The sequence below is a fragment of the Wyeomyia smithii genome, chromosome 1 (assembly GCF_029784165.1).
Source record: "Wyeomyia smithii strain HCP4-BCI-WySm-NY-G18 chromosome 1, ASM2978416v1, whole genome shotgun sequence".
NCBI lineage: Eukaryota > Metazoa > Arthropoda > Insecta > Diptera > Culicidae > Wyeomyia > Wyeomyia smithii.
The window spans coordinates 198892177-198912196 of record NC_073694.1 but is presented as its reverse complement, the minus strand read 5'-3'; the positions used below and the strand labels follow the sequence as shown (position 1 = coordinate 198912196).

The 20020-nt window shown below is 37.9% G+C and overlaps 1 protein-coding gene across 4 annotated transcripts in view; it reads right to left on the bottom strand.

Moving 5' to 3' along the window:
• The window catches only part of LOC129718957 (beta-alanine transporter), a 29004-nt gene that overhangs the window by 5405 nt on the left and 3579 nt on the right, over window positions 1-20020 (bottom strand). For all 4 annotated transcript variants that reach the window (XM_055670223.1, XM_055670222.1, XM_055670220.1 and 1 more), the window contains exons 2-7: window positions 11899-12266; window positions 11718-11833; window positions 10816-10978; window positions 10480-10656; window positions 10257-10406; window positions 9393-9620 (exon numbers count right to left, since the gene is read on the bottom strand). In XM_055670223.1, the coding sequence (XP_055526198.1) occupies window positions 9393-9620; window positions 10257-10406; window positions 10480-10656; window positions 10816-10978; window positions 11718-11833; window positions 11899-12143 (1079 nt within the window). In that variant the 5' untranslated portion in view covers window positions 12144-12266. The remainder of the gene's footprint in view (window positions 1-9392; window positions 9621-10256; window positions 10407-10479; window positions 10657-10815; window positions 10979-11717; window positions 11834-11898; window positions 12267-20020) is intronic.

Genomic DNA, 20020 nt, shown 5'->3' with positions numbered 1-20020 from the left:
CATTTTTGAAACCCAACATAAAATTAAAATATGATCCCAATTACGTGGTTCATAGATATGATAGGATTCAGGGTTCCGGCGGTGGAGTTGCAATTCTTATTCATCGCCGAATAAAACATCGTGCTCTTCCCCATCTTGAGACGAAAGTTATTGAAACTTTGGGAATTGAAGTTCAAACTGAACTTGGGATTTTATTTATTGACGCAGCATATTTACCATTTCAATGCACACGCGAGCTCAAAAATTATTTTAAAGGTGATTTACAAAAACTCACCAGAAATCGTTCGAAATTTTTCATAATCGGCGATTTTAACGCTAAACATCGTTCATGGAATAATTCTCAAAGTAATTCCAATGGCAAAATTTTATTCAATGATTGTTCTTCAGGATACTATTCTATTTTGTCTCCGAATAGTCCTACATGTTTTTCTTTTGTAAGAAACCCTTCAACAATTGATTTGGTGCTGACATGTATGTAGTGATTTGATCACACATGCTGACTTTGATTCTGACCATCTTCCAATAACTTTTTCTTTATCACATGAATCAGTTTAAAACCCTATGAGCTCTGTTTTTAATTATAACAAGGCTAATTGGGAAAGATACAAAACTCATATTGAGAGAATTTTCAACAATGAGCTTGATTTGCAAAACGAAGTGAATATTGATTCAATATCAACGTTCTCGTGACCCTGTTTTTAAAACTATTTATAAAGATTTACAGAAAGAGATTAAACATAGATTTACTCTTCTTAGAAATCAAAACTTTGAGACTAGAGTTGAAAAATTGAAACCATATTCAAAACCATTTTGGTTGCTGTCGAAGATTCTTAAGAAACCTTCAAAGCCTATTCCAGTTTTAAAAGATGGTGAACGTTTTCTTGTATCCAATGAACAAAAGGCTCAAAGACTTGCTCAGCAGTTTGAGAGTGTTCATAACTCAAATTTGAATTTTGTGAGTCCAATTGAAAATGAAGTCACACGTCAATTTGATTTAATTTCTTCCCAGAATTTTTTACCTGCAGAAATAATTGAAACTAACTTGAATGAGATTAAATCAATTATAAAAAATTTCAAAAATATGAAAGCACCTGGTGACGATGGAATCTTTAATATACTAATCAAACATCTACCTGAGAGCACAATGGAATTTTTAGTGAAAATTTTCAATTGCTGCTTCAAAATTGCATAATTCCCCAAATTATGGAAAAATGCAAAAATTACTCCCATTTTAAAACCGGATAAGAACCCAGCTGAAGTTTCAAGTTATCGACCAATCAGTTTGCTTTCTCCAATAAGTAAACTGTTTGAGAGAATTATTCTTAACAGAATGATGTCACACATCAACGAAAATTCAATTTTTGCAAATGAACAGTTTGGATTTCGCCATGAGCATTCCACAACTCATCAATTGCTCAGAGTTACTAATATGATACGAGCTAACAAATCTGAAGGTTATTCCACTGGAGCTGCTCTTTTAGACATAGAAAAAGCATTCGACAGAATTTGGCATAAAGGTTTGATTGCGAAATTGCAAACTTTTAATTTTCCAATTTTCCTAATCAAATTTTAAAAAATTATCTTACTGATCGAACTCTGCAGGTTGTCTATCAGAATTCAAAATCTGATAGATTTCCTGTCAGAGCAGGTGTACCTCAAGGTTCAGTCTTGGGTCCAGTCCTGTACAACATATTCACTTCAGATCTTCCTGATTTGCCTCCAGGATGCACAAAGTCATTGTTCTGCGATGACACAAGCATTTCCGTAAAAGGAAAAAGTCTTCGTGTCATATGCAGTCGATTGCAGAAAAGTTTAGATATTTTTTCTTCCTACTTGCAAAAGTGGAAAATCTCTCCCAATGCTTCTAAAACTCAAATGATAATTTTTCCGCATAAGCCTAGGGCTTCTTTCCTCAAGCCAAACAATAATCACGTTGTCAAGATGAATGGGGTTATTTTAAGTTGGTCCGACAAGGTTGAGTACTTGGGACTAATTTATGATAAAAAACTTATTTTCAAAGAGCACATTGAGAGTATACAAGCCAAGTGCATCAAATATACGAGATGTTTATATCCTCTCATTAACAGGAATTCTAAACTTTGTTTAAAAAACAAACTTTTGATATACAAACAAATTTTTAGACCAGCAATGCTTTATGCTGTACCGATCTGGTCAAATTGCTGTTCAACAAGGAAGAAAACGCTCCAAAGGATTCAGAATAAAATTCTGAAAATGATTTTGAAGCGTCCTCCTTGGTTTGGTACACTCGAATTACATAGACTTACTGGTGTTGAACCATTAGAAGCTATGTCAAATAAAATTATTAACAATTTTCGACAAAAATCGTTGCAATCCTCAATTGCTACGATAAGCTCTCTTTATAGCCAATAAGTTAGCAATTAAGTTAGTTGTAAGTTTACTTCCCCTTTTCTGACAAGTAGGTTTAAATCCCTACGAATGATAAGTCCTAATTGCGAAAGCAAACAAATCTTAACAATTAAAATTACAAATTTCTAACAGTGTTGAGAAGTCACCATTTGTGATTGGACACACATACTCATTATTTACTAATATTTATCATAAATACTTAAGCTACCAACAAATCCCCCCTTAAAAAAAAAAAACCCAAAATGGCCTAGCAAACTAATCTAACGCCTCCACGATTCACGTGATTACATAAGACTACTTAAATCTGGACGAATCTGGCTGGCGCAACCTGAGCAATGTTGTCATTCCGGCAACAGCTAAGTGAGAGAGTGCGACGCGATCATTGGTGCGTTAACCATATTTCGGCGGTAGAGTAAATACTTCGTCAACCCGAGCCTCTGATCACCAAGGTGGGGCGGCTCAAAACAGCGTTTGTTCTCCCTGCTAGGGGCACCTGATCAACGTGCCAGTGTGGGACTCCTAACAGTTATGTCATAATGGTTCTCCGGCGAGACCAGGGGATGGTGTAGGCCTAACAAGCAAGTCGTAAAAATCATCAGTACAGGAAGCAAACAATGTAAATATGGATCGAACAATCGGCATGGACCCAGGCAACGAATACGGACTAACCATTGAAAACTCGGATCAAGAAATTGCAAGTCTCTCAGATTTTTAGGAAATACCCGCATTTTCTCCGACTGATTTAGGGTCCGCAAGTTTGACATTGTAGCACTGCAGGAGGTAAGCAGGAATGGAGTGTTGGTACATACGAGCTGGGCACGGAACGTGATTGTGTGGTGGCCAGTCGGCAACAGAATGTGCAAGTTGAGGAATAGAGGCCGTTTCTTTAACGTTAGCATCATTAATGTGCACAGTCCTCATCTAGGAAGTAACGATTTCGGTAAGGGCGTCTTTTACGTTCAGCTGGAGCTGCACAAAACATAATGTAAAAATCGTCATCATAACACTTAGGAGGAAGAATTTAGACCGGTTATTGGGAAGTTCACTGCACACCGCCTCACGAACGTAAACGGCCTTCGACGCAATCTGGAGATCATAACAACAGACCAAATCACAAAGCGATCACGTTTTGATTGACGGAAGGCATCAACGTCCGAACCTATCGTGGCGCAAACGTCGATTCGGACCTGATAACAAAATGCGCTGAAAACTTTTTGTTGTTAACAACATTTGCTACCGTCCGAAGTCATCATTGAGTACGTGATCCGGCAGTGTTGCCGGATGAGGGAGAGCTCATCGAAGCCCCTCTAGGCTGGAGTAAAAAAAAACGCAACAATTACAAGGCAGCGGAATCGACAAAACGGCTGGGTCGACGAAGAATGGCAGAAGATTCTGGACGAGAAGAATGCAGAGCGAGCATTGATGGTGCATATATAAACAGCAGGCTCATCTTTTTCGGGACAGAAAAAGCCAGTTGGAGGAGCTGGAGTGAGAGGAAATGAAGCAGCTGTATCATCTTGACAGATGAACGTGAGATGATCGACAGAGAAAAACAGCATTACAATGACCACCTGAATGGCACAGAGGCAGATGATTAAGACGGCAGTTTGAACGACTTCGTCAGCACAGCGAATGAGGGATTGTCAGGATCTGGGATACATAACAGCTATCGGAGGAGTGGAAGGAGGGAGTAATAGGCCCAATTAGGGTAAAAAGTTAGAATGTGAGAACTACCGACCAATCACGATTCTCAACGCAGCCTATAAAGTTCTCTCTTAGATCACCTCTAACCACTTTTGTGAATGAGCAATCGACAACAGACCAAATTCAAGCTGCGGTAGATTCCACAAAAGTGTCACGAATATCAAGTCTCTATGCACCAACTATTTATCGATTGAAAATTTTGGACGAAAACGGTTTCCTTGCGAAAATAACAATGGTGATCAAGACCATGATGGATGGAGTACAGTGCGGCGTAAAGATTTCAGGTTTGCTATCGAGCCCGTTTGAAACACACAACTAATTTCGACAAAGCGAGCCACGACCTTAAATAAATTAAGCCAGCTCATCTGCTTTGCTGACAACGTGGACCTTGTCAGAAGGACGTTCGAGGCGGTTGCTGAACAGGAAACTAAACTGAAATGTGAGAAAGAAAAGGCAGTAGTGATCAGTCCGATGCCGAACAACAATCTCACACAAATTGTGTTCGGCTCGAATCTGGTCGGTGCAAGACGTGAAAGCGCGCAGCGAACTTGGTGGTTATACCGTGGAGCAAGATCTTGGGAGTGTAGGACACTCGAGAAACTGGAGACAAGCTGCCATGCCGAGTTTTTTGGCGTACCATTGTGACGCAGGGGAAATTCTCAGAGATGTTTCACCAGAAAAGCAAGTCAGTATATTATCGAAACTGATTCAATATCCTCATAATATTGTAGCCTTAAGAGTGACTCTCCTTAAGAGTTACTCTCAAAGTTAACCTTTTTATCGAAATCATTTTTTTTTTTTAAATGTCTCTGTCGTTATTTTATTGACACAAGAAAATATATGAATAGAATTGGCTGCATTGAAGAAACAAGGTCATCAGCTTTTAAATCATTTATCATTTTTATTTCCGCTGTCCAACCTTATATATAACTTCTTTTCGCCATCAGTGATTTTTATAAATTTCACAATTTTGGACGATTTGATACATCGAGGTAAAACCTTATAAATTGCCCTGTTGGCCTATTTTTTCCTAACCTCTTTCTAAGATTTTTACCTGCTTCGGTGTTTTTTTTTTCACTCTCGAATTAATCACGCGAAGCATTTCAGTTTTATCACGTTTCTCAGTTATATGAAAAATATTATAAAAACACGAATAAAATAACCCAGCGCAAGCGGTGAGATCTAGCCTCTTTCTTTTATGTATGTTGAAATAGATTTCCACAAACAGTTTCATTCTTAGAATTAAAATTATAGCTTGATGTTGCTGGATTTATTTTTCGACCATCTTTAGGAAACAAAAAAAAGTGGATCGAAAAGTCAATGAATTATATTTACCAGTGAATAAAAACTTATCTAAAGTCAATTCAAATCCGAAAAAAGTTTAAGAAGTTGTGTCTCATACACAACGGCCACAAAATTAACGTAGAATTTCGGCAGCCTTTCCTATGTATAAGTATCTCTAGCAATAGGTTAGAAATACTTCCAATTGAAGTTAATCCATTTGATGGTTTGAAGCGGTAAATTTCTTTCAACTTATTGCAAGCCAAAGATGACGATCGACTATCATGTATCAATTTGTCTATATCAGTAACTTTCAGGCTACACTGATAAAACAACACCCTAAAAAAAAATTTGGCGACCCTAAAGAGATTCAAGATGGTAACTGAAGTCGAATTCCGTCCTCTAGATCCAAGAATACCCATATTATGGCCTTGTTTTCAGCCCTGATTGATCGAAATCTGCATTTAAAACAAGACTCTACATTTTTCAATTGTATAATGGTTTATAGACGTTTAACAAATTCTTCAAACAATTTCCTTGACGCTCTCGATGTTTGCAGCATTTCAGTTTTGCATCCCTATTCCAGCATGTTACCTGTGGACGTAATTTTACGTCAAAAATAAATCAAACGACGCCCGGGAATATATAAATAGTAAATAAATATGAATATATACAAATGGAACCAACGGTATATAGAAACTGGCCTAAGTCGATTATTGTAACACATAAAAAAAATCAGCAAAGTTGCTCAAAACTAACAAGGTTACAATATGCAGAACAATATTTAATTTTATCTACAAATATAATAGAGTTAGATTGTTGATTTCATAGAATCCTTTAGTCACCCTAATTTGCGATAACATGAAAATAAGCACTTCATCATATGTAACAATTTTTTAGAAAAAAAATTTTCTGTTGGATATTGCTATCGAGCTCTAGATCCAAATTTCCCCCTCAATTCGTTCCCTGACAATGGTAAGCTTGGCGTCTCCATCGATTCAACAGTGGAAGGGTGCGCACGGTTAAGTTTCAGGGGAAAAGAATTGGGAACTTTTGACACTCTTCTAGCTAAACGAGGACCACCAAAATTCTAAGCCAAAACAACCAAATTTGTTACTTTACAGCTTATTAAGCTGATATTAGGAGGATTTCGGCTGAACCAAAGCTTAATAAGCCGTCACACAAAAAATTGTTTGATAGATTATTATCTTTCATTTTTATTTATTTTCTGTTTGAGTTCTAGGGCAAAACCTGTGCGATGAATTGCGGATCAAATTTACAATTGTGACAAATCTGACAATCTGGAGAGAAAAATGCTTTAGGGATTTAAAATGATCAACATCGAACCGGATAACTCTTATGCCATGTACCCGGGACTCAAAAATTAGCCTTAACCTGAAGTGACACCTAAAAATTTGGATTTTTTTCTACAGCTGTCAAAAAAGGAGGAAGCACCGAATGAACTCAAAATCCCGAAGAAATCTTCGATTGGACGACACTGAGGTAGATTCGTTGGGTTGCGTACTCGGGGTACGAATGGAGTCGAGTGGTTGTTCAGGAACGCTTGTGTTTTTTTTACGTAATGTGATGATATTTTATCTGGCTAAACACATCCTTTCATCGATGAGGTGTTTTGGAAGATACGGAATCATAATGTTGTTCAAACATTCCTTTTGGTATATATATTTGATTGATAGCTAAACCACTAGGCTTGAACCATGACAAAAAGGAAAAAGACCTTTCCTGTCCACTACTCTGGCCAGTCATCCACCTGGCGGATTATAATTGAGGTTTGCGGGAAACCATACACAATAGAAACCGGAAGATTTTCTCTTTCAATTTCTCTCTTCAAACAAAACAAAAAATACGGCATGAAGTGAAGAGAGAGAGCTTTCATTTCTCATCATTTCTCTCTGAGCGTGTTTGTTGTGGAGCAAGAGAGCATCTAAAAACTTTCAAATTTTTAGTAACGCGTGACAACTAAAAATTTGGAATTTTTTTCTACAGCTGCAAAAAAAGGTGGAAGAACTTAAAGAAATACTGATTTATGTCTCATGATGATACATTCATTGTGAAATAATAAAAAATATTGAACATTTGAGAAGGATCCGTTGCCGGGTTTCCGACGAATTTTCCTTATAATGCCTAAACACGAGCTTTGTACGGTTCGCTTTTTGAATGCATTTTTGATTCTAGCGATCAACTATTCGCAACTCGTTGATCTCCATGTATTATTACACCGAAGGAACTAAAAATTCCAAAGAAATCTTCGATTGGGCGACACTGAGGTGGAATTGTTGGGTTGCATATTTGAGGTACAAATGGAGTCAAGTGGCTGTTCGGAAACGTTTGTGTTTTTTTTGACGAGCTGTGATGTTATTTTCTCTGACCAAAACACATACTTTTCATCTATATGGTGTTTTAGAAGAAATGGAATCTTCATATTGTTCAAAGTTTGAACAATATGCCATAATACCATGTTTGAACTTCAAACATTTATTTTGGTATAGATTTTGATTGATAGCCAAACCATTGGGCTTGAACCATGATTTGACAAAAATGAAAAAGTCCTTTTCTGTCCACTACCCTGGCCGGTGTCCCACTACCTTCCTGGCGGATTATAGTTGAGGTTTGCGGGAAGCTGTACATAATAGAAACCGGAATATTTTCGCTTTCAAAATGGTTTACCATGAACTTTTTGCCAAAATTTGTTATGCAGCTCATAGTGAACTGTACAATGCTCTTGCGGAATGCTTGTTGTTTGGACGCCATTTTGAACCGAACTGAGCATGCATACACAAAACAATAAAATAAAGAAAGATAGAGCTTTCATGTACATATTATCATTCTGCTTTGGGCGTGTTTGTTGTGGAGTGAATGAGCCCTAAAAAAATCCAGATTTTTAGTTGTCACCCGTTAATGCTTGGGGATTGAAATTGATAAAAATCAAATAACTTTCATGTCATACTCATAAATTAGTCTTAATACTTTTTAATAAGAAAAGCACTGCATCATTCTTGAACATATTATTGTTGTACCATAAGTTGTATTATGCTTCGATTTGTTAAAAAGTTTTTTTTCTATATTTGAATAAAAATTTTTCAAATATATCACGTTCCATATACATCAGGGGATTTTTTTGATCGTGATATAATCGAAACGTCAGTGTATAATTGTTTCAAGATAATTTTGTTTAACTTATTTTTGTTATTGTGTAAGTGCACTGAATTTCAACAGCAAATTGGTAGCACACAAAAAAAAACGAAAAATTAGGCGGTCGGGTGTCGCCGGTCGAAAGAGGTTGGAGGTAGTACTATCAGTCAAAAATAGAATAGATAAATAAAGTTAGGTTGCGATCTGTGTATTCTTTAAATGGATCTGAACTATGATACGTGTAAGCCTAAATCAAATCATACCAGTGCAGTGTAAAAATCAAAATGCAAAGCAAAGAAAAGTGTGGTGAAATATAGCAAAGTAAAGCAAAGTCCTTTCGAAGTTGAAGAAATTGGAGCAAAGTGTCGAAATGAATCACCGCATGGGCAAGAGAAAGACTTGAAAATCAGAAACTGGGGTCTAATATAGTGTTGATGTTTAAAATTTATGAAATAAACTAGAAAATTCATTTTTCAGCGCTGTTTTTAAATGACTCAATTAAAAAACTTGTTTTTGAAAGAGTTTGAAGATGTCATAATTAAGAGAAAGTAGGAAAAAAATTTAGATCAGTTTGATGAATAAATTCATTCCATTCAATTTATACACCAAGAATTATGAGAACAATAAATTTTGTTCTTGAAGCCAACATACCATGCCTTTTAATTTATGCTCACTAACAAAATCATACTATAAGTATCAAAACGATTTTTCAAACCATGCTGGTCAGCTTCAAGAATCATTTTTCATACAGTCGTATAGCTTGTTAATTGCGAACTGCGCTGACTTGTGTGATCATCTAAAGAGCACATACTACCCCTACAACATTAGACTCATCCCTAGCAGTGTCCCATCCCTCGCATACTTACCAGCACACGACGCAGAGCACAGTGTTTTTCGCCATCCGCCAGCCGCTGAACAGGGACGCCATCCCGTAGACGGTCTCAACCTTCCGATTGGCGAACAGTTTTTCCAGCGAGTGCTCATCGAACGGCAGCTGGCGGACACCGTTACAGGCGGCAATCTTCCGCAGCTCCCGCATCGACCGACCGTACTCACCCCGGGTCACCAGCCACCGGGGAGACTCAATCAGGTATCTGTGTGGGGAATAGTGAGACAAAAAAATTGACTGAAAGTACGGTGGTGGAAACCAGGATAAACAAGAATTGAAAGCGGTACGATAGTGTCTTCTGCGGCTGGGAAAATGGTTCGGAAGTGTTAGGTTCGGTTCCAGCCATATTGTACATTTTTTCCCACCTAAGCTGCGAATTGCAGCGAAAAAAAAGTGCATAACATTCCCACGAGTCATGCAACTGCAAAATTACTTTCCACCATGTTATTGCGGATGCTGAGCGTCTGTGTGGGCATGATTGTGCATGCATGTGTTATTTTGCCTGATACCCGAAGGCAAGCTCGGAACTGCCAGCGTGTCCTGTGGAAACGATGTGCACGTGCAGTTTGCACCTCTTTTCCCTGAATGGATGTTGTTGTGAATGGGATTATTTATTGGGTGTTGCCATTTTCGTTGAAACCTCCTATTGTTGTGATAGCGCCCGGTTCGTTGGGCTGGGCGGGAATTGAAACTAATATGAATAAATTACACTTTCCGGCATGGAAACGAGCAAAATGGATTGGAGGAAAAACTGTTGTTTCGGGGGTGTCTTTTTCGCCCCGCGAAAATTGTTTGGATCTATTGAAAAATGGAGCGTTTTCAAATCTAGCAACTAACTTACTGTGGAATGAAAATGAAAAAGAATATCGGCAGGGTGGTGAACATCAGCGCCCAGAACCAGTCGCGTGTTGCCCAAAACACCATCGGCAATATGCAGAGCCCTGTCGTCCAGCCGATGCACTGCATCATCGAGATGTAGCCCCGCCGTTCGCTGGGAAAGACAAGAAAGGAAAATTGAGCCCATGAATGGTTTTTCGTTTTTTCATCGTCATTTTCCGCCGTACCTCTTGGAAATCTCCATGGCGATGATCAGCGGCGCTTGGAAAATCGAATTGGCCGTGAGTGATCCTAGCACGGCGGCAATGCAGAACACGATATAAATCGATGCCGTAAACATGGAAATCAGTCTTCCGATTGTGATGATCAACACGCTGAAGTAGAAGACCGGTCTTCTGCCGAGGCTGTTCGTGCAATTTGAGGGTGAAATAAATATTTGATTAGAAAAATCAATCAGAGCGGGAAGTTAGTAGAATTTTTTTTTCTTTAATTTGTTGTTTCTGGTTTTGATTAAACGATCGCTTTTTGATTCAGACAAATATTATCGGTTCAAGTTCACTTACGTATCACCAAGTTGACCGAAGATAAATGTTCCGAAAAGTTCTCCAAATCGGTTGTACACAAAAATGTTCGTCTCCCGAAATCCCTTATCGCAGATCCAATCGTGCTCAGTGATGGGCGTGCGATCGTAATAGGTTCGATCGTATTCGTAGCCATGGGCGCAATCTTGAATCGAAAGTAAAAGAGTTTATTAGAATTTTATCATATTGTTCGACATGTTAACATTTATCGTTAAACATTGAAAGTAATGCGAAACCTTAATCGAACCAGTTGCTAATACGAATATCCTCTTCTATTTCAAAATCAATTTCCTTAAGCGTTTTGGGAAAAACGGCACCTATAAAACCGCTATCGACAGCGCCATAATCGTATTACAAAATGTTTACACATCTTCGCCAGCATAGTTTCGCGCCAAGATAATCCTTTCCTCAATCATCATCAGGCAGCCAGCAAAAGCAAACAGTCCGTAATCGAGCGGAAATCCTTTCCGAAATGCTCTATCTACAATCTCAAGATATGCAACCTTTTCCGCCGGCTGCGGGCGCACTTCAGAAACTGTTCTTTCGGCCAACCGTGACGAGGATCTTATCTGAACACAGAGACCAGTCTGGGTCCGGACTAGACAGCATTCTCGTTCGTCTCCGATTTCGACAAAAAGGCAGGAAAAAAAACATGCAAAATAAAAGTAACGAGCGAATCCTTCAACACGGAGCTCGTTGAGAAGAAACGACCTACGGAGCAGTCCCTTAACAATGTTTATGCAAATCAAATTGGAGGAAAAACAACAGCTGCTCGACCGGATTTTCATTCATCTGTATGGTTATGGATCAACGTCAACAATCAGTCCCTACCCAACAACTGCCGAAAGATGGCTGCTCAACTGAGCACCGAAGAGGATACTTACTGATAATATCCGTGTCTTGAAAGTTCCATTCACTGTAATGAACTCTCAAATGTTCCTCCGTTACGTTGAACATTTGACACTTGCTGTAACTTAGCAGACCTTTATTGTCCATTTCTCTGTAATTGCAAACAAACATAAAAACAAATTAAAAATGCTAAACAAATACACTGCTTTTTCCTACTTCGGTAGCGTTAGGTTCTTCCACATTTCCGCATCGGAAATGTTGTACTGCTCCATGCCAGGGACGTGGCAATTATGGGGCGGTTTGTTCAGTGCCAGTATGATACTCATGTAGGACATCGACGCGAACATGATAGCACCGACGTTGAAAATCACGTTGAACCGGTGCTGAAATTTGCCATCATTGCCGACCTTCTCGAGGATTCCATCGAACAGGGCATCGTCGGCGTCCGCCGTATCCGCCATGTTTGCGGCTCACAAAACTGCTGCTGCTGCTGATGGTCGTTTCGGATTAAGACTTTCCGCTTTTCCGAGCCGTAACCTAAGCCGCACACACCGTCCAGACAGAGCGGCAAAGACCGTTAAAAGCTGAGAAAAGTGCGTTTCAAAAAGAAAGTGAATACCATTAGAATTATTCTGTCAAATCTGCGAAAAGCTGAAAGCGGTTGCGTTTCTAAGAAACGGATTTGCTCTTGGCTGGTAGAGAGCAGAAAAAATCTCTCACTTATTTTTTCTGCCTGTCGCTTTCTTGTGCTCTATGCATAATGTGGAAAAAATAACGGTGCAATATGCTTAAGTCACTGTACAGTCCGACAATGGTGACGTTCAAAACAACACCTAACGTTGAATAAATCTTTTTTTTTACTTTGTCTTCAATTTTCGTTAATATTGGTACTGTATCCTTAGTGTTATACATAATGAAAAATAATAACTTTTATTGAAACCTTATGGAGTGTAATAAAATATGTAGAACTACCAGAAATATGTTGAAATCTAAACATATAAAAATGCAGCTCTGTCTGTCTGTCTGATGAAACTACTGAACCGATCAGTGTGAAATTTTGTATATGGGCGTTTTAGAGGCCGGAGAAGGTGACTAAGATAGTTCGGGACCCCTCCCTGTTCTGGACAGAGGGGTGCCATATAAATGAAATACAAATTTCTGCACATCTCGAGAACTTACTAAGTAAATGGAACCAAATTTGGCATGTCAGTGTTTTTGGAGGTAACAAATATGTCCATGATGGTTCGACACCTTGCGTAAAGTAGGGGTCTCGTACAAATGAAACAAAAATTTCTGCACATCTCGAGAAATAATCAAGTAAATGGAATCAAATTGGACATATGGAAGGTTTTGGGAGCAAAAAATATTTTCATGGTGGTTCGACACCCCTCCCTCTTCTGAATGGGAGAGGTCTTATACAAATCAAACACAAATTTCTATGGTGGTTTGACACTCTTTCGTACTCTGGAAGAAGGGGAGGTCTCCCAGACAGATATTTCAACCAGTTTTCCGGAAAACAGCCTAAAAGGATCGGCATGATGGACAGGAGCCAAAATTCGAATCCAGACGACCTTTTGAATTTTAAGGTGAACATGACCGAATACCACTCAATATGGGTGTTTCCGGAACCAGAATGACGCTCAGAAGCTAGAAATTGTCTCAAAATGCCATTTTAAAATCCAAGGTGGAAACTTTCGGTTTCTGGAAAATCACAAATCGATCTCAGACACTATTTGGAATTGAAAGATTGCAACTTCTGGTCTCTGGAAACCAGTAAAAATGACTAATTTTCACCCAATATAAGTATATCCGGTTCCCGAATGATGCACAGAAGAACCTACCACAGACACCATTTTTAATTTGAAGGTGGCGACTTCCGGCGTCTAAAAAACAGCCGAAAATGACAAAATACCATCCAATATAAATATTTCCGGAACCATAATGACGCCCAGAGGACAGAAATTGATTTAACATGCCATTTTGTGACCCAAAATGACGACGATCGATTTGTGGAAAGCAGCCTAAAGTGACTGAATACCGCCCAAATTGAATGTCTCCGGAAACAAAATGATGCGCAGAAGCTAAAAATCAACCTTAGACACCATTTTGAATAGGGGGTTGAGTCAGCGTTACTTATTGTTACGTTGGGGGGAGGGGGGGTAGTAGAGACAGTTACGTAACTGTGATGTTTGCTCGAAATTGAAATTTCCGGAGGGAGGTCAGGCTGATCAGCGTTACATAATTTTAGGGGGGGGGGGAGGAGTCATGGTGAACGTTACCTATCGTTACATAGGGAGGAAGGGGGTCTGAAATCTATAATTCTAGCGTTACGTAGTTTGTGTACGACGCCAAACAACCGAAAATGACCGAATACATATTGAATTCAAAGATGACCACTTTCGGTTTCTGGAAAACTGGAAATACTGGTATTTCTGGAATCAGTCTCATGCTCAGATGCCAGAAAAACAGTTGAAAATGACCGAACACCACCCAATATAGATATTTCCAGAATCGATGTGAAAAACGCGAAAAACGTGATCGTCAGCCTTCTGATGCCATTTAAATGCTAAAGTGTATTCGACAAAGTTTTTGTTGATCTAAAGAGGCATCTTTTGATGCAAATAAATTTTTGATTAACTCTGAGATAAAAATTTTATTTTTTTATTTACTTATCAAATTAAAACGAAATCTTCAGCAAAGTTGTAGACAATTTTATGTAGAAAAACTTTGCTGAAGACACTTTGGTTCTACCTCTTGAAAATCGACCACATACAGGTAGTTTTATACACAGATATTCTTAAAGTTTCCAAGAATCGAAAAATACTAAATAACTTTTTCTGGTGAGATTTTAGGGGCCTACTATGTTCCAAACATTTTTTCATATTTAGGAAATACATCATTCTGCCGAACATACCTTGAGCAAATTTTAAACTTTTTCATAGAGTGTAGGACATTTTAGATAAAAAATGCACTTTTTCAAAAAAAAAAAATTCTCGAAAAGCTGCAAAAAGCTGCAAAAACAACAAGATGGGGATTAGTACTAGCGTTTTTTTTTTCTTCAAAAATGTACAGAATCAAAACGATTTTCGATTTTTCATTAAAAAGTACGAAAAGCATTTTTATTTACGGCACCGTGCATTATCTGTAAACATAATTTCTATTTTAACCCTCTAGTGCCCGAATTAATTTCTAAACGGACTTCGATAAAATCACTATAAACTATTATAAACACTTTTAAAGTATTTATTGAAGCTTTTCGGAACTTCGACTGAATCCCGCCAAATTGCGGCATTGGGCACTGGAGGGTTAAGCAGTAAATGTGGAGCTGGCGATTGAAAAATGTACTAACTGGGGAAATAATTAATTAGAAATTTACGAAAAATATAGTCTAGCAGGTGAGACTCGAACCCACAACTTCTAATCTCCGGTCAGATGCGTTTCCGATTACACCACCGCAAGACGTATAAAACATAGATGAAGAAAAAAAAAGACGTATAAGACGGCCTCGCTAAATAGCTATTTTGTATCGCTTGCACACTTTATCGCACGTTATCATTTACTCAGTAGAGAGTATTGTATTGAAAATTGAACAGCTGAAGCAGCTGAAGCTCAAATAATCACATATCCTTGACGATTTAATAATTTTTTTTTTACGTAGGACTACGTCTTTGTTTTCTATACTAGATAACATTTTGTGAAATTGAAAATAAAACTGGCAAATGTTGCGTCAGATTTCAAACGATGATCGCAAGCGAACGACTTAATGCATCTTAGTCATTTATATGTCGGTGGATAGGTAAAATGTGTAACAATTGTTTGATGTAATGTTTAACATTGTTGCTTTACTGCTTAATGGTGAAAAAAGGTGAAAAGTTCCAAGGTCAAGCTTTCTCATACATTTCCCTCGCTATTGGCTTGCTTCCGAGTACGGATAACAATAACATGGACGGAATAAATTCCACTGCCTACATATTTTGACTCAACAAAGTGTTTTGTTCCGTTTGTCTTTCTCGAAAATGCGTGGCCACGCTCTAATGGCAAAAATATACGCTGAACTCGATACAAAAGACTGCATGTAGAAAATTCAGCTTCAGTCTAGTTTGTCACACAATAGCGAGTGGAGTATAGCTGTTAGAGGTACGCGACATTGAGAAACGAGAGCTGCATACTGCCGTTCCAAGCATAGTTGTCCCAGCGTGCATAAGGTTTGTGTAGAACATGGGACTACTATAATTAGAACGGCAGCATACGAGTCAACTTCCAGGCACTGCGGAGTATGTTACCTTTATTTTGAATACGGCAGCAACAGTTACCATCGTACGCTGCAGAATATTTAGCTGGCACAGCGGAGAGCAAATTTTATGCGCAGCCAACAAAATATTCAATGCTACAAAGAACTATACAGAACTATAAATGTTTTTAGATAAGAGTTATGAGAATTTTCAAAATACTACTAGTGTGAAATGTTAATTTATTTCTCAATAATCATTTTTACAATAACGACCAAGACGCACCAAAGATAAATGGTAGTGTTGCCTATAAACAGTTTATCACAGCAAGAAATAACTCTCATTTCAAGAATTTTCACTGCTAAATTGAGTGATTTTCCGGTTTAATTGTTTCTTTGTGCCCACTCGAACACCGTTATCAGTCAAATATTAGTAACGAAAATTGGTTAATCTAAGAACCAGAGTGCTTTTCGCATCGGGAAAGCAAAATCTTTCTTTTGGTGCTTATGAAAATCACTCAGTAGTATCGAAGGTGTTTTGGTTTGTTTCTCTTTCTCCAAGCTGTGTGACCACGCCCTAATGGCAAAAATCTACACTGAACTCGATACCAAAGACTGCGTGTAGAAAATTCAGCTTCAGTTTAGTTTGTTACACAATAGCGAGTGCAGTGCAGCTGTTAAAGGTACGCGACATTGAGAAACGAGAGCTGCATACGAGTCAACTTCCAGGCACTGCGGAACATGTTACAGTTTAGTAATAGCATATATCAAGATGGCTTGACAAAGTAATTTTTTTCAATTCTTTTATCACCAATATTTAGTGGTTAATTTGTGAGTTCGAAATCCAATTTGTGGTAATTTGTGATTAAGTGGTTTCCGAGAAATTTTCGAGAAACTGAGTCAAGCCATCTTGAAACATGATTTTTCTTCAAATAAATCGGACAACGAAATACATATATCAAATACATCAATCGAAAGCTCTTAATTTGTGGTTCACGAAAATGTAAATTTTAAAGTCATAATTATTAGTGTTTGTACAGAAATTTGTGTTTTATTGTTCACGTAGTTCTACGTTTTGTTTATTTGTTGATGACGCTGCTGGCCGCTAGTGGCGTTGGCTGTTTGCGGTGTTTGTCATTGCCATACTGAGCGTGCGTGTGGGGAATATGGTAAATATCGATATTCGCGGAACTTAGCCAACACACTTGCTACTACAGGTAGCCCAACAGGCGCAGAATGGATATGTGTAAATTTGTTGTCAAAAAGGATACCGGTAACGAAAATGCACTTTCAAAGGAAAGCAATCCAATTCGACGGATTATTTTTCAGAACCAGTAGGAATGGCAAACAATAATTATCCCTTTCCATCACCTAGATTCTGAGAAATGTTTCGGAAATATTCAAACAAATGTTCAAATAAACTGCCGGGATCCAACTTAATGTTGCTCTTCTGTAATTGTTTTCATGCATATGTGCTAACTTATGAGCAAAGTTGTAAAGAAGATGTCTGCTGTCCGCGGGTCTGTTAAGCTACTAGTGGCAACGTCGCACAGAGGAGTACATAGAACAAAAATCTGGCCAAAATAAGAAAAAAAATTTTGTCGCTTTTTGGTGCCGCTATATTTTTTTCTGCAGCTTAAATAAATGCTTCACAATATACCATCACTCGATTAACGTTAAGCGGTATTATCATATACTGGGAGCGCTGTAAACATTGACAAATTTTCAAGCATTTTTTGGGAATCGAACCAAGTTGTGCCAGGCGTCAAAAAAATGACAATTGATCAATATTATGCACCAAATGAATTCTTTATGTTCAATTCTAATAAACCGGTTGATAAAAATTCTGATGTTAAAATTTATAGCTACTCTTAAGAAGTTTTTGAAATTGGTGATTTTTACGTATTTTCGACCGTTTTCATTATTGAAAGAATTATCGAATCTCGCGGGATCCGATCATATAATCATCGGGGGAATGGAAGTTCATAACATCCACGCAAATACCTCAGCCGGTGACGTCCAGATTGACATTTGCGACTCGTTTGAAAAAAGTTGTTCATGACATATTTTGACAAATACCTGCCTCATGCTTCGAACAGAGTTTCAGTTCAACAAAGATTAAATGAGATTAGTTAAGTGAATGAACTTCAACTAATTTAAGTTAACTTAAAATGAACTTGATGCACAGAATCAATAATTCAGGTAAATAACACTCCGTCCAAAAGCCTTTTTCTAACCTACGTAGGTTCCACGAGGCATCATATAATCTGTGAGCAACAAATTTAAAAATTCAAAATGAAGATATTTTGCTACATCATTTTTCTTGTAAATTCTTCGATTTGTTTCGCTGCCCGTTTTGCGAACACAAATTATACGAGCGTATTTCTTCATCTATTCAATAACATTAATGAAGCCACATTGGCTATGTAAATGTAAACATCAAGTTATGTGATATTTAGTTACTTTTTGATACAATACTCGAACCAGCCACTTCCACTTCTCACTCAAATATTTTCCAACATATTACTAAACAGTAGCGAAAATAATTTTGGCCAGGTTTCCACTCGAGTTACTTCTCTGCGCGCTCGAAAAATAATCCGTCGAATTTGGATTGCATTTCGTTACCGGTACCTTTTTGACAACAAATTTACACATATCCATTCTGCGCCTGTTGGGCTACCTGTAGTAGCAAGTGTGTTGGCTAAGTTTCCCGAATCTCGATATTTACCATATTCCCCACACGCACGCTCAGAATAGCAATGACAAACACCGCAAACAGCCAACGCCACTAGCGGCCAGCAGCGTCATCAACAAATAAACAAAACGTGGAACTACGTGAACAATAAAACTCAAATTTCTGTACAAACACTAGTAATTATGACCTTAAAATTACATTTTCGTGAACCATAAATTAAGAGCTTTCGATTGATGTATATATCATCGTTGTCCGATTCATTTGAAGCAAAATCATGTTTCAAGATGGCTTGACTCAGTTTTTTGAAAATTTCTCGGAAACCACTTAACCACAAATTACCACAAATTGGATTTCGAACTCACAAATTAACCACTAAATATTGGTGATAAAAGAATTAAAAACAATTATTTCGTCAAGCCATCTTGATATATGCTATGTAATATATACATTTAGTCCTACGTCACCATTTCATACAACCCCTAGGGCTGTATACCTTGTAGTATTTTCAAGGGAAAATTATTTGAAAAGATTTTTCTGGATGTTTCCTCTATATCAAAAATAAACAATACCTGAAAGCGGTTCGTGCTGTTTAAAAGTATAAAATCAGAAGGGTTGTGAGGGTTGTTTTCCGAAAACTTGGTTAAATTATCTGTTTCACTTGTGTGGGAACCTCTCTCCTTTCCGAGTAAGGAGGGCTGTCGAACCATCCTAGAAAAATTCCTTGCCCCCAAAAACCTTTATATGCCAAATTTGGTTCCATATGCTTGATTAGTTCTTGAGTTGTGCAGAAATTTGTTTTATTTGTATAGGAGCTCCCCTCCCAGAAGGGAAAGGGGTATCGAAGTATCCTTATAACCTTTCCTGGTCTCACAAACCCTTATATACAAATTTGCACACCGATCCATTCGGTAGTTTCGAATCTAAATGGATCGAACAGACAGACAGAACTACATTTTCATAAGTTTAGTTAGTTTTGAGTATTTTAAACTTAGTTTATCTCGTGAATCGCACCATTTTTTGCCTTTCTCCTAGAAAGGTATAGCAATCACTTGAAAAACCAAAGGTATAAAAGTGCTCCAAAGGGTCGAATCTCGTATATCAATCGACTTAGTTTGACGAGCTGAGCATTTTCTGTATGTGTGTGTGTCACTCGATTTTCTCAGAGATGGCTGGACCGATCTTCATAAAATTAATTGCAAATGAGAGGTATAGTTGCCCCATAAGACCCTATTGAATTTCATTGCAATCGGATTTCGGATAGAGGTTATGTTTAAAAATGTGAAAATCACGAAACATCATTATCTCAAAAACTACTCAACCGATTTTAACAAAATTAGTTTCAAATGAACGAGCTACTTAAAGAACCCTTAACTTTCAAATTTCATGAAGATTTAACGTGTGGTTCAGAAGTTATT